The sequence below is a fragment of the Phyllostomus hastatus genome, unplaced genomic scaffold (genome assembly GCF_019186645.2).
Source record: "Phyllostomus hastatus isolate PE091 unplaced genomic scaffold, TTU_PhHast_1.1 phas_contig_40, whole genome shotgun sequence".
In the NCBI taxonomy this organism is placed as follows: domain Eukaryota; kingdom Metazoa; phylum Chordata; class Mammalia; order Chiroptera; family Phyllostomidae; genus Phyllostomus; species Phyllostomus hastatus.
The window spans coordinates 2,506,961-2,519,078 of record NW_025333872.1 but is presented as its reverse complement, the minus strand read 5'-3'; the positions used below and the strand labels follow the sequence as shown (position 1 = coordinate 2,519,078).

At 37.6% G+C, this 12,118-nt stretch overlaps 1 protein-coding gene across 4 annotated transcripts in view; it reads left to right on the top strand.

Annotated features, from left to right (window-relative positions):
- Nucleotides 1–12,118, top strand: part of BTBD9 (BTB domain containing 9) — a 454,104-nt gene that overhangs the window by 323,134 nt on the left and 118,852 nt on the right. For all 4 annotated transcript variants that reach the window (XM_045843294.1, XM_045843293.1, XM_045843295.1 and 1 more), the window contains exon 8: nucleotides 7,553–7,742. In XM_045843294.1, coding sequence (XP_045699250.1) covers nucleotides 7,553–7,742 — 190 coding nt within the window. The remainder of the gene's footprint in view (nucleotides 1–7,552; nucleotides 7,743–12,118) is intronic.

Below are 12,118 nucleotides of genomic sequence, written 5' to 3'. Positions count from 1 at the left end.
GTATCACAGGTTCGATTCCCAGTCAGGGTACATGCCTGGGTTGTAGGCCATGACCCCAGCAACTGCACATTGATGTTTCTCTCTCTCTCTATCTCCCTCCCTTCCCTCTCTAAAAATAAATAAAATAAAATCTTAAAAAAATGTTAAAAAAAAAGAGAGACTCTTTAAAAAAATATTCCATATGCTGGAAAGAATGTAAGGAACATATATGTAAAGTTTGGAAGCCAGAAACACACTCATGTTCACTACCCAACTTTAGAAATGAAACACTGCTAAACCTTTAAAGCGCTTTTGTGTATCCCTCCCCCATTTACATTCCCACTATCTTCCTATCTGGAGGTAACTATTCCTCTGAATTTTAGTGTTTACCATTTTCTAGCTTTTCTTTCTAAGTTCACCACATAGGTATGTGTCACTACACAGTAAAAATGGAAACATACTCTAGTATTTTTCTGACTTGCATTTCTTAAACAGCTTTCTATGTGAAATTGAGCTTTGATACATGCACATAGCTCTAGTTCATTCATTTTAAGTGCTGTGGAGTTTTTGTTTAGTAGTGAAGTTTTAATAATTCATTGGACAGCTTAGACATACCTAAGGAGAATTTTAAGAAATTACCCAGAATGCTTCAAAAAAGAGGTAAAGAGGGGAAAAAATGAAAAGAAGTTTAAGAAACATGGAGGATGAAATGAAAAGTTCCAACAGAGGTCTAAAAGGAGTTCTAAAGAAGAAAAAAACAGAAAATAAGAGAGAATCAATACCCAAACAAATAATGGCCAAAGTTACCCATACTTGATAAAGTCATAAATGGTCATATTCAGTCCTGAGCAGGATAAATTTAATCTACATCCAGGTACAATGTAGTAAAGTTACAAAACACCAAAACCAAAGAGAAAGCCTTCCTATATTAACTGTAGAGAAACTAACAATTGTAGTAGAAGGTGGCAGACTTGAACAGACATAACAGTAGAAGCCAGCAGACTGTGGAGTAATGTCTTCAAAGTGCTGAGGGAAAAAACAGCTTTTAACATAGAATTTTTATACCCAATTAACCTATTTTATGAGAGTGGTGGCAAAATACACTTTTAAACAAAGACTGCTGAATACTAATGACATGAAATGTGTCTTAGAAAGAAGGAAGTTGAGCCAAGAAGAAAGGACTGTATAAAAAAGTAATGGTGAACAAATTGGTGAATGTGAATAAATACGTTTTGACTGGATGAAATAATATTAATTGATATACAGAATATAAAACAAGGTGGAACTAAAATGTTAAATAATAATAAGCTAGAAGGCAGGTGATGTGTATTAAAAACTGTTAAGGTCTTTTATATTGTTCAGGAAAAGGGCATCTGTGAATTTTAATTTTAGGCATTGTTAAGTGTAGTTTGCATCCTAAAATTTAGTAAGAGTAGAAATATGTACCTTTCAAATCAAATCAATAGAAATATCTGATGAGGATGTAAGGGAAACTGTCACTCCATTAGAAAACAGGACCCGAGTACATGGAGAGGTGGGGAAGCAGCAAGAAAAAACTTGTAAATAGAAAGTAAAAGTCAATCCAAAGATATCAGTAATAACAATTAATGTAAGTCATATAAATCTGCCAGTTAAAAAAACACTCACCTTTTTAAAAAATCTAGTTTTATGTTATTTACAGGAGCCCAGAAAAATAGAAAGTAGAACAATACTAAGGAAATAGTAGCCAGAAAAATGCATTATAAGTTATGTGACATCTTACCATGTAGACTCTAGAACAAAGGCATTATTAAGGATAAAGAATAATACTACAAATGGTAAAAGGTTCAGTCCACCAGGAAGATATTCTTCTAAAAGGATACATGTGAAATGATATAGTCTCAAAATATATAAAGGAAAAATTGACAAAATTATAAGGAGAAATTAACAAATCTATAGCTAATAGTGGGAGATTTTAACAAACATATCTCAATAATTAATAAGGATATAAGTGATTTGAACAATACAATTAATACATGTTGTATAATAGATATATATAGAACCATATATCTCCCAAATAAGAGACTACACATTCTCTTAAGGCACACATAAATTATCAATAAGAATTAACCATGTACTAGGCCACAAAGCAAGTCTCAACAAATTCTACAAAATCAGTACCATACAGACCACACTATTTTTTATCCACATTGCAATGTAATTAAAATCTGTAACAAAAAGCTAACTTGAAAAATTATATTTGGAAAATTAAATTTTGGGAAGATAGAAACATACTTTTAAGTAATTCAAATTTATGGGTCAAAGAAAAAATCATAATGAACTTAGAAAATATTTAGAAGTGGTCAATTTTTTTTTATTAATCCACACCCAAGGACATTTTTTTCATTGCTTTTAGAGAGAGAGGAAAGGAGAGAAGAAAGGAGAGAAAGAAACATCAGTGTGAGAGAGAAGCATTGATTGGTTGCCTCCCATGTGCTCTGGGTCTGGGATCAGTGGCTGGACCCAGGATAGCACACATCCCAGCATACACCTGCTCCAGGACTGGGATAGAACCCACAACCTAGGAATATGCCCCAAGTAGGAATTGAATCCACAAGCTTTTGGTTACAGGGTGATACTCCAGCGAACTAAGCCATACTGATCAGGGCAGAAGTGATCAACTTTTAAAATACTACAATACCAGACAAACCCAAACTGAGGGACATTCTATACAATACTGACCAGTAGTACCCTTCAAAATACTATTATGTCAAAACTTAAAAATAAAGACAAATCAGGACTTAGAGGTAAAATATTGTCTTTAGTAGCCCTGGCTGGCGTAGCTCAGTGGATTGAGTGCGGGCTGCAAACCAAAGTGTCACAGGTTCGATTCCCAGCCTGGGTTGCAGGCCATGACCCCCAGCAACCGCACAGTGATGTTTCTCTCTCTCTCTATATCTCCCTCCCTTCCTTCTCTAAAAATAAATAAATAAAATCTTTTAAAAAATATTGTCTTTCAACACATGTATTAGAAGAGAAGAAAGATTAATGACTTAGTATTCACTTCAAGTAGTTAAAAAAATAGAGTAATTGCAAAGGAATAGAAGGAAGAAATAATAAAAATTTACTGAAGTAGGAAATAAGGAATCAATAAAACCAAAAGTTGGTTCTTTGAAAACACTAATAAAGTAGACAAACCTGTATAGGATTGATCAAAAAAAAAAGAAAGAAAAGATACAAATAAAAATATTTGGATAAAAAGACATACTGTGAACATTTTTATAAGCTAGCGTATTTAAAAGCTTTAAAGGAAAATTTTCCTAAAAGGGCCAAGGATATTCAAGATAATTTACAGAAAAAAAAAGGATGAGGAGAGTAGTGAGATGTTCATTTTATCAGATTTTAAGATTACTATAAAATTATAGTAATTAAAACGGCATCATACAGGCACAGGGCTAGGCAAATCAGTGAAATAAACTGCACATCTTAAAAAGAGCCACAAATATATATATGAAGTTTATATATGAGTAAACAACATAAATTGAGGTGGGGATGGACTGTCCATTAAACGGTGCTGGGGAAATTGACTAACCTTATGAGTAAAAAATAAAAGTAGATTTCTATTTCACAGCATACCAAAAATCCTAAATAAATTCAGTAACCAAATGTGAAAAGCAAAATTAGAGAACTTTTAGAAGAAAATATAGGAAAATATTTTTATTAATAAAAATAAATTCAGGGTAGGAGAGAATTTATAAATAAAAGGAAAGCACGAATCATAAAGGAAAATATTAAATATTTCAACTCAGTATATTAACCAGCAAAACAGTAGCATTCTGCAAATCAGTTAGAAAGACAATAAAAAAAAAACAGACAAAAGATGGTTTACAGATGAGAAGTGGAGAATGATTTAAGAGGGAGAAAAAAGAGAAAAATATTTTATCTAACAGAAACACAAAAATTTACACCACACTGAGATACCATGTCACACTCATCTGTCTAATATTACCAGGAGATGATAAGGAGGAGCACTGAGTGGAGCATATAAATTTTCCAACCACTTAGGTGAATAATTTGGCAATTGGAAGGTTAACTCATAGCCATGAGTGTAAATACAAATATATATTACTTGAAGAAACCCTTACCCATGTGCACAAGATAACACTTTTGTTTATAATCACAAAGACAAGAATGATAACAACCTGAATGTCCCTTAGCAGGAGACTAGATATATAAATGCTTGTATATTTACATATTGAAATATTTTAAATACTTTACACTAGAATGAACTAGATTTATCTCTTATATATTCCTTCATCCTGGTTTAATGTTTGTGTTAAATGTTAATATTGTTCACAAACATTCCCTTTCTTCTCCTGGGCACACAGCAGGGTTACCCTTTCCCACCTCCTTTGAATTTAGATAAGGGCCTATGACTTACTTTACTCAACCAAATGTAAGCCAAATGTCTGTTACTTTGGAGGAACAGTTTTAAAAGCCAGTAGCTCACTCTCTTCTCACTGCTACTGTGATGGAGGAACCGCATATTAATGGTACGAGAGGCACCCAAAGCCTCTCTTTGGGTGTGAGAGGCACCCAAAGCCTCTCGCAGCTGGGTGCCTGAGTGGTACAATGCGCACAGGTACTAAGCTGATTGTCATTGAACACATCCGGAAGGCCAAGAAGAAACATGTGCTATGTTAAGCTCTGAGAGAGTGGGAGCTGTTACTGTAGCCCAAGTTACCTACAGTATTATTTTATGTTTCAGCTCAATTTACTGTGCATCTTGTGTCCCTTCTTAAGTTCTCTCTTCCAAATCACAGAATACTTCCTCTTTTCCATGAGACACAGCCAGGACTTAGCCTCTAAATGTAGTCTTTCATCTGTCTCTTTTGAAAGTCATGAGAAGCTTCTCTCTGTGCCTCTTCTCCATCAGGAAACTGTCCTAACAAGTTATTTCATCAGTGTTTTTGTTTTTTGCTTTGGAGTTAAGCTTCACAGTTGAGAGATTCATCATCAGAAAATCGGTCCTGTCTTCCTTCCCCTTTCCCTTCCTCCCTTTATCTGTGCATGGCTGCCCTCATCTGCTGAGAACAGCCATTAGAGGTCTGTGAGATGAGGGCTCAAGTGCAGGCGTGCCCAACTTTGGGAAAGAAATGCATTGCATAAAGATACATATAAGGTTATGTATCAGCATAACCTTTCTTAACATAACATTTCTTTCGTAACATTTCTCAGCATCATTACAAAGTTAGAAATATTTTGGTGCAGTGGTAATACTGCTCACTCTCTCTTTTTTTCAAAGAGTATAATATTGTATTAAAAAGTACAGTATGCTAAGGTATGTCCAGAAAGTATCCAGCCACACAAATATAAAAAGTAGAGACATGTATTGAAGAAGTTACAAGATACAAGAAACATGTACATAGGACAATGATGTCTCAGTCCCCTTCAAAGCAGGCATCTTGGGACCTCACACAGTTTTTCCAGTTGCCATCAACTTCTTTGTTGTATTTTCCTGAATCTCATCAATGGTCTGAAATCTCTTCCCTTTCTGGAAAAGCCAGAAGTCTCAGGGTGCCAAATCTGGGCTGGAGTGGGGCTGAGTCACCTGGGTGATTTGAGATTTCACAAAAAAAAACTCTGCACGAGATGTGATGCATGAGTGGGTGCGTTGTTGTGATAAAGCTGCCAATCACCAGTTGCCCACACCTGCAACCTTCAAATCATCTGAATGGTTTCCGTGGAGCAATGTTCAAGCTTAACCCAAAATGTGATGCAAATTCATTACTCTACTTAGTCATCTTGAATGCGATGGCCACACAGTATACATGCTCACTCAACAGTGACTACCACCCCCACTGACTAGTACAGTGAAGTCATCATTGTTCACACATGTGCATTCCAGTCCACTCTCCTTAGCTGCCATGTTACATTCATGTCATGCAAACTGTTCTTGTTATATTAATAATGGCTGGAGTTTTTCTGGAAAGACCTAATGACAAACTTTATTTTTCCCCTGATCACTTTTAAAATTAATGTAAAATAAACTACAGATCTTGAATGTGAGTAGCTAGGGTTAATTGTAGATTCAGGTTAAATAACCTAAATGTCTGAAGGAAAAATCCAGTACTAGTAAATGTACAGAAAATGTCCCAGGGATGTAAAAGGCCCTCACCTTCTACCATTCTCTGCTTAGTGTTCAGAAAATCTATGTTATTTTTGAACAGCTATCATTTTGTGGAAGCCCTTGATTTTTATAAATGAATAGGTTGATAGGGCTTTCACATACAGAGAGAAACCCAGGATCAAAACAGCTAGGATCATGTAGGAGAGGAGGATAGGTGAAGGTTGAAGAGGGTGTAGGTGGGATAAATGATAATGGAACAAATGCAATAAAATATAAATGAATGAATGAATGAGTAAATGAGTGAATGAATGAATAGAGCCAATGTTTGAAACTACAGCAGTTTGCAAACAAAGAGAAGAGCATGTGTATTAAAATGCATGGCATAGCGCTGGCTGGTATGGCTCAGTGGATTGAGTGCCAGCCTTCAAACCAAAGGGTCTCCAGTTTGATTCCCAGTCAGGGCACATGCCTGGGTTGCAGGCCAGGTCCCCAGCAGGGGGTGTGTGAGGCAACCACACATGAATGTTTCTCTTTCTTTCTCCCCCTCCACCCTCTTTCTAAAAATAATTAAATAAAATCTTTAAAAAATAAAATAAAATGCATGAAATAGTAAACAAAAAAGAGAACTGAATCATAGCTGAGGGCAATTGTATGTTCTGAAAAGGGATTGGTGCCACAACCTGGATAACTTTCCTGCTTTACAAATTCTAAAATAGTAAATACAGATACACACACCTGTGTGTGTGTGTGTGTGTGTGTGTGTAATCTTTCTATAAACAAATGTTTAAATGTAATAAATAAGTACAGTTGAGAGAATACTGATAAAGCAAGTGCCACGTACCTACCACCTAGCTTAAGATCAGAACGAGACCAGTATTTTTCAAGTCCCTCCAAGACTTCACCTCTCCCTTCCTAGACGAATTATCCTAAATTTTGTACAATAATTCCCTGGATTTCATTTTTAGTTTTACATTTATGTATGTGTCTCTAAACAAAATATATTTTTACGTTTACCTTTTTAAAAACTTTGTATAAATGAACTCACTCTTTTTTTCTGTGCCTTGCTTTTTTGTTGTTGTTCAACATTATGTTTTTTGATTCATCTGTTTGTATACAGTTGTGGTTTGTTAATCTCAATTACTGTGTAGTTTTCCATTGTAGTAATATTTTGCAATGTTTTTGTTCATTTTATATTTGGGGGGCAGTATGTTTCTTTATAAAGAAATTCTTTAGGGTTAATTGCTACATGTAGTTGGTTTATTCCAACCTTAGGTTCAACTGGTTTTTTTTTTAAAAAGCTATTTGGCATGGCAAATGTGTTCATATATTGAGATAGTCAAGATGTTCTAGTTTTCCTTTTATCATTGATTTGAGATAGATATTAATTAATTTTTTTTACTGAACACTATTGGGATACATTTGGCTTCTCTCATCTTCATGCTGAATCTCGTGTTGGATTGACAGTTCCTACGGAGAACGTTGCAACAATTGCTGATTGTGCCAGTGTGATTGAAGGAGTCAGTCGGAGCCGAAATGCCTTGCTAAACGGGGACACCAAGAATTATGATTGGGATTCTGGCTACACGTGTCATCAGCTAGGGAGTGGTGCGATTGTGGTTCAGCTGGCACAGCCGTACATGATTGGATCAATACGGTAAGAAGATTCTTTTTCATTCACCACTTTTAAAATTGGAGACATGTGTGCAAATTATATTTTTGGACAGTGATGGTCCTAATACCTTCAGTGAAGACACTCCTCTGTTCTTTGCTCTAAATTATCAAGTAAAGGTAGGAAAGGGGGAACAAAGGGATTTAAAGTGCTTGTTTGGATTCTCTGGTGGGGAGATGCACCAAAATTAGACTTGTGGAGAAACTAGAATAGAGGCCTCTCCCTGAGTTTATATTGGTTAGGGACTTACAGTATAATGTCAAGACAGGTTATATAGAATCAGAAATCATTTGCAACATTAATAAATTACATAGGAACCAAGTAGAACTGGATAGGAGACCTGTTTCTAAAAAGTCTTTGTAATGATCTTCATGTCTGGTTTTTAGTTGTTGTTTTAATTTTGTTTTAAAAAAGGAACTTTAACTCAATTTTGCTTGATTTACAGAGTCATATAATTTTAAAGTGTGAGACTGGTGACATCCCCTAGAGAATATACTTTCAGTTAAGAGAGCCATCTGGGTCTTGAGTAGGCTGCCTTTATTTTTTTTAATGTTCTAAGAAGCTCTCTGAAAGACTGACTAATGGTATATGTATATGTATATGTATAGTATTAGATAAGATGTTTTACATTATATCTTAGCTGCCATGGTTAGAGATGATGGTGGGATATGGCTGCCTTCCCCTCATCACGCTCCACCACATTTGCTGTGTTGTTTCCTGTTCTCATTTTGAAGTCAGTATATGTAAAAAGAGAAATAGCACAGAAAAATAAGGTAGTAGGCTCCTAATAGGCAAAGGTTAATTCATGTTTAGGCTAATAATCAAGAAGCTTACTGCTGCTTGTCAGTTCCTGGAAGTACCCTGACGAGTGATGGTGGATTTCTTGGAGAATTCAGACTGTGGATTTCTTCATTTAAATTGTCAACTATTTTCGTAAAGGGCTTATATAGTCTGAGTACCATAGACAACAAATTGCAGGTAGAAAAGTCTGAAGTTTATACTGGCCACCAGACAGCCCACTTTGTGCTTAGGAAGGCGGGGAGAGTCAAGCCACAATCAGTCTGGACAAACTACCAGTACAAATAAACTTCCGTCACATAGCAATCAACAGTCCCTCCTTCCTTTTTCTCAGCTGCATGCATTAACTGAAGTAAATATTCATAAGCCATCTATTTTATAAACCATTCTAGAATTTTTGTCATAGATGGTGCAAAGCTTATCTGAATATTTCTTATTGCAATTTATCCCTCTTCACTTTAAAAATCTGGGAAACAGTTGTCCTTCTCTTGTCACTGGCACTCTTTATAGTCTCCACAATTTCTTGAAGATTACCAATCGTGTCTCTGAGATTACATCTGCAATTTCTTTCAGCAGGCTTGTGGTGTAACTCATCTGAGCCAGGAGACCTGAAATCATTTAAATTGACTAGATACTCTTTTTCTTTCACTTCACCTATTTGGGGCTTCAATTTTCTTTTTATTATGTTTGTTCTGCCATTTCTAATTTGAAGACTGGTCTTCTTGCCAATGAAGATGTAAGCAAACTGGCAGCTTAGCAGCTCGGTTCACTCTCTTTTAATGTCCCTTGCATTCTAGCTGCTTGCCTGGTACCCCATCCCTTTCCCCCACCTAACAATGTTCCATGTGCATCTCAGTTCAGGAATGGATTGTTATCCTTCTTTTCCCCTGTTCGAGTTGTCTTATACCATGATTCCCGGTCTTATTCTGTGATGCCACCCCTCTATCCATCACCTGAGCCAAAAACATGGGAATCTTTCTAAATTTATTCCCTTCCCTCCCCTCCTCCCCTCAACCAGTCATCTGTAAAGTTCTGTCAATACCATTCCTTCCTGTCTCACAGATCCTTTCCTCTTCTCCATCCCACTCCCATCACCAGAGTTGCACCTGTGTAGTTTCTCCTCTCTGCCTGGTCTTCGGACTTTCACCTAGCCCTTCCTTCCGCACCAGCAACTGTCTCCCACCTGTTACCACAAATCTGATACAGTCATGCCCTTTCCTAAGAAGATAGATTCATGCCTACTATTTGCCTTCAGGGGAAAGTTCAGACAAAAACACTTAAAAATCACCTGACTTGATTTCTGTCTGTACAGCCTGGCTCATGTTTCTCCACCCACCCTATACCTACTCCGTCTTAGCCTATCCAGCCACTTGCAGTTTTGCACATGTATCACCTCTGCTACCCTCATGCCTTCAACTCTTTGAACATGCTGTTCTCATTGCTTGTGACTCACACTACTTTCTCATCACCCTCTTTTTACCTGGCTCTTATTCCCCCTTGAAGACTCCACTCCTTTGGGAATGCTTCTTGAACCTTCCATCATCTCCTGGGCTGATTTAGACACTCCTCTTCAGTGATTTCTTACATTTCTTACACTCCATATATATTTCCTACAAGAGCATATGTCATATGTGTGTCACTGTTTGCTTGCTGCCTCTTCCCAGCCTCACCTGATACATAAAGCCTGTGGCAACTCAGAATGAACATCCCCTGTCAGATGAGGTAGTCTGTCAAGTCAGAAGGGGAAATTACAGTGAGTGCAGTAGGAGATCTAGAATTTTAGATTCAACAGGGCCTCATGAGGTCTTTGCCAAAGTGACACCTTAGAGACAAATAGGCTGCATGTGTGACAAGGCTACCTCGGACTCTAGCTCTAGTCAAAGCATCAGAGAGGTTGAATCTGACTCCAGAAGAAAGGTATGATTAGGGCTTAAAGCAAGAGAGAACAGTGCCCATTAGTTTTTCTTTAAATGTGGAATTAAAATTGTTTCTTCAATTTTCTTTCCCTGACTCAGAGGAGGGCATAGGGGCATGAGCAAAACCAAAGGCAGAATTGTGTATCAGGACAGTGTGAAGCCTCCAACTTCCTTCAGCCCTGCTGTTGTTTCTGCAGTGAGAAAATCCATGCAATTGAAGCCCTGTGTAACTGGCTGAGTGCTGAAAGAGACACGTCTCTGTGAAACTCACATTATGTTGTCAGGGACTGCATTTGCCTCTTCTGTGACATTATTAAGAATAAAGGGAGAGGGATTTCTTAACCACCAATGCCTGTGGATGATGCTGGATATCTTGGCAGGCCATGGTTAGCGGCAGCTGATGCGCCCAGATAGATGTTTATTGATAGGAAAGGAGATCAGTGGCACTTCTTCGGGGGATGGGTTATTGACCAATGACAGGCTGATTAGTCAGTGACATTTGACCTACAGTTTCTATTGCTTCTGATGACTGACTTGCTTTGCTAGTCACTGTATTGGAAGAAGCCCAGTGATTCTGAATCAACACCTGAGGGACAGCATTACAAAGCTGAGTGACTTAACACTTTCTCCGTCTAAAAGGGAGACCTGGCAATCCGGAAAACTCTCGGTACACTGGCTTTAAAGTTTCACATTTCCTTGTAGATGATGACTACAAAGGCAAAGGTCTCAAATGCAAGTTATTTCCATCACTTCATCTTTATTCCCATGAGAAGACATAATTATTTTGTGGATAAAAAACTATTTGTTTTCATTTCTGTCATTTCCATCTACAGAAACCATTTCCTCCTTTCTTGGGAGTTTCCCTTGTAGCTGGATAGGCAAGCAGAGCCTTATTTCAGTCAGCAGAAACCTACTCCTGCTAGTGCATCTGGTACCAGTTCCCTTGTCATATCCTGGAGAGGCTGAACTTGAAATAGGATCTCTGACTATCTCTACCTTTCCCTGTTTTCTTTAATTCATTCAACGAACCATTGTTGAGTCTTTTCCTATGCTCCAGGCACTGTTCTAAGCACTGGAATACAGCACTGGATAAAGAAAACAATCATCAAACTGACATTAAATGTCAGTTCTTATGGAACTGACATTTTTGTGGGGAGATAAACAGTAAACAAATACTACGTGTAATGTGTCAGTTATTCACAAGTGTTATGAGGGAATCAGGAGGGAGGACTAGAGGATGGAGACAGTACAGTTTTAGATTTAGAAAAGCAAGCCATCTGGGGACTTGGGGACAAACATCACAGGCAGAGTACTAAGGCCCTGAGGGGGCAACACCTCTGGCAGGTTGCAGGAGCCTCAAGGAGGCCATTGTGGCTGGAGCAGAGTAAGAGGCAAGCAGAGGGAGGTCACTTGGAGAGAAGAAAGCCCCCCCCCCATGCTTTGTTGTTGTTTCTGTAATCAGTCACCAGTTCCCAAACCATCTCACCTACCTCCATGACCCCTGTCCCAGTATTTTACTAGCACAAGTAGAGGAGAGTTTTCTTTATTGAGGAGAAAGGCAGGGCTGGGGGCCATCATGCCTTTAGAAGCACCTTCCTTGCTTCTGACCTGCCTTTATCCAACTGGCTTCTAGAATAGAAACAGCAG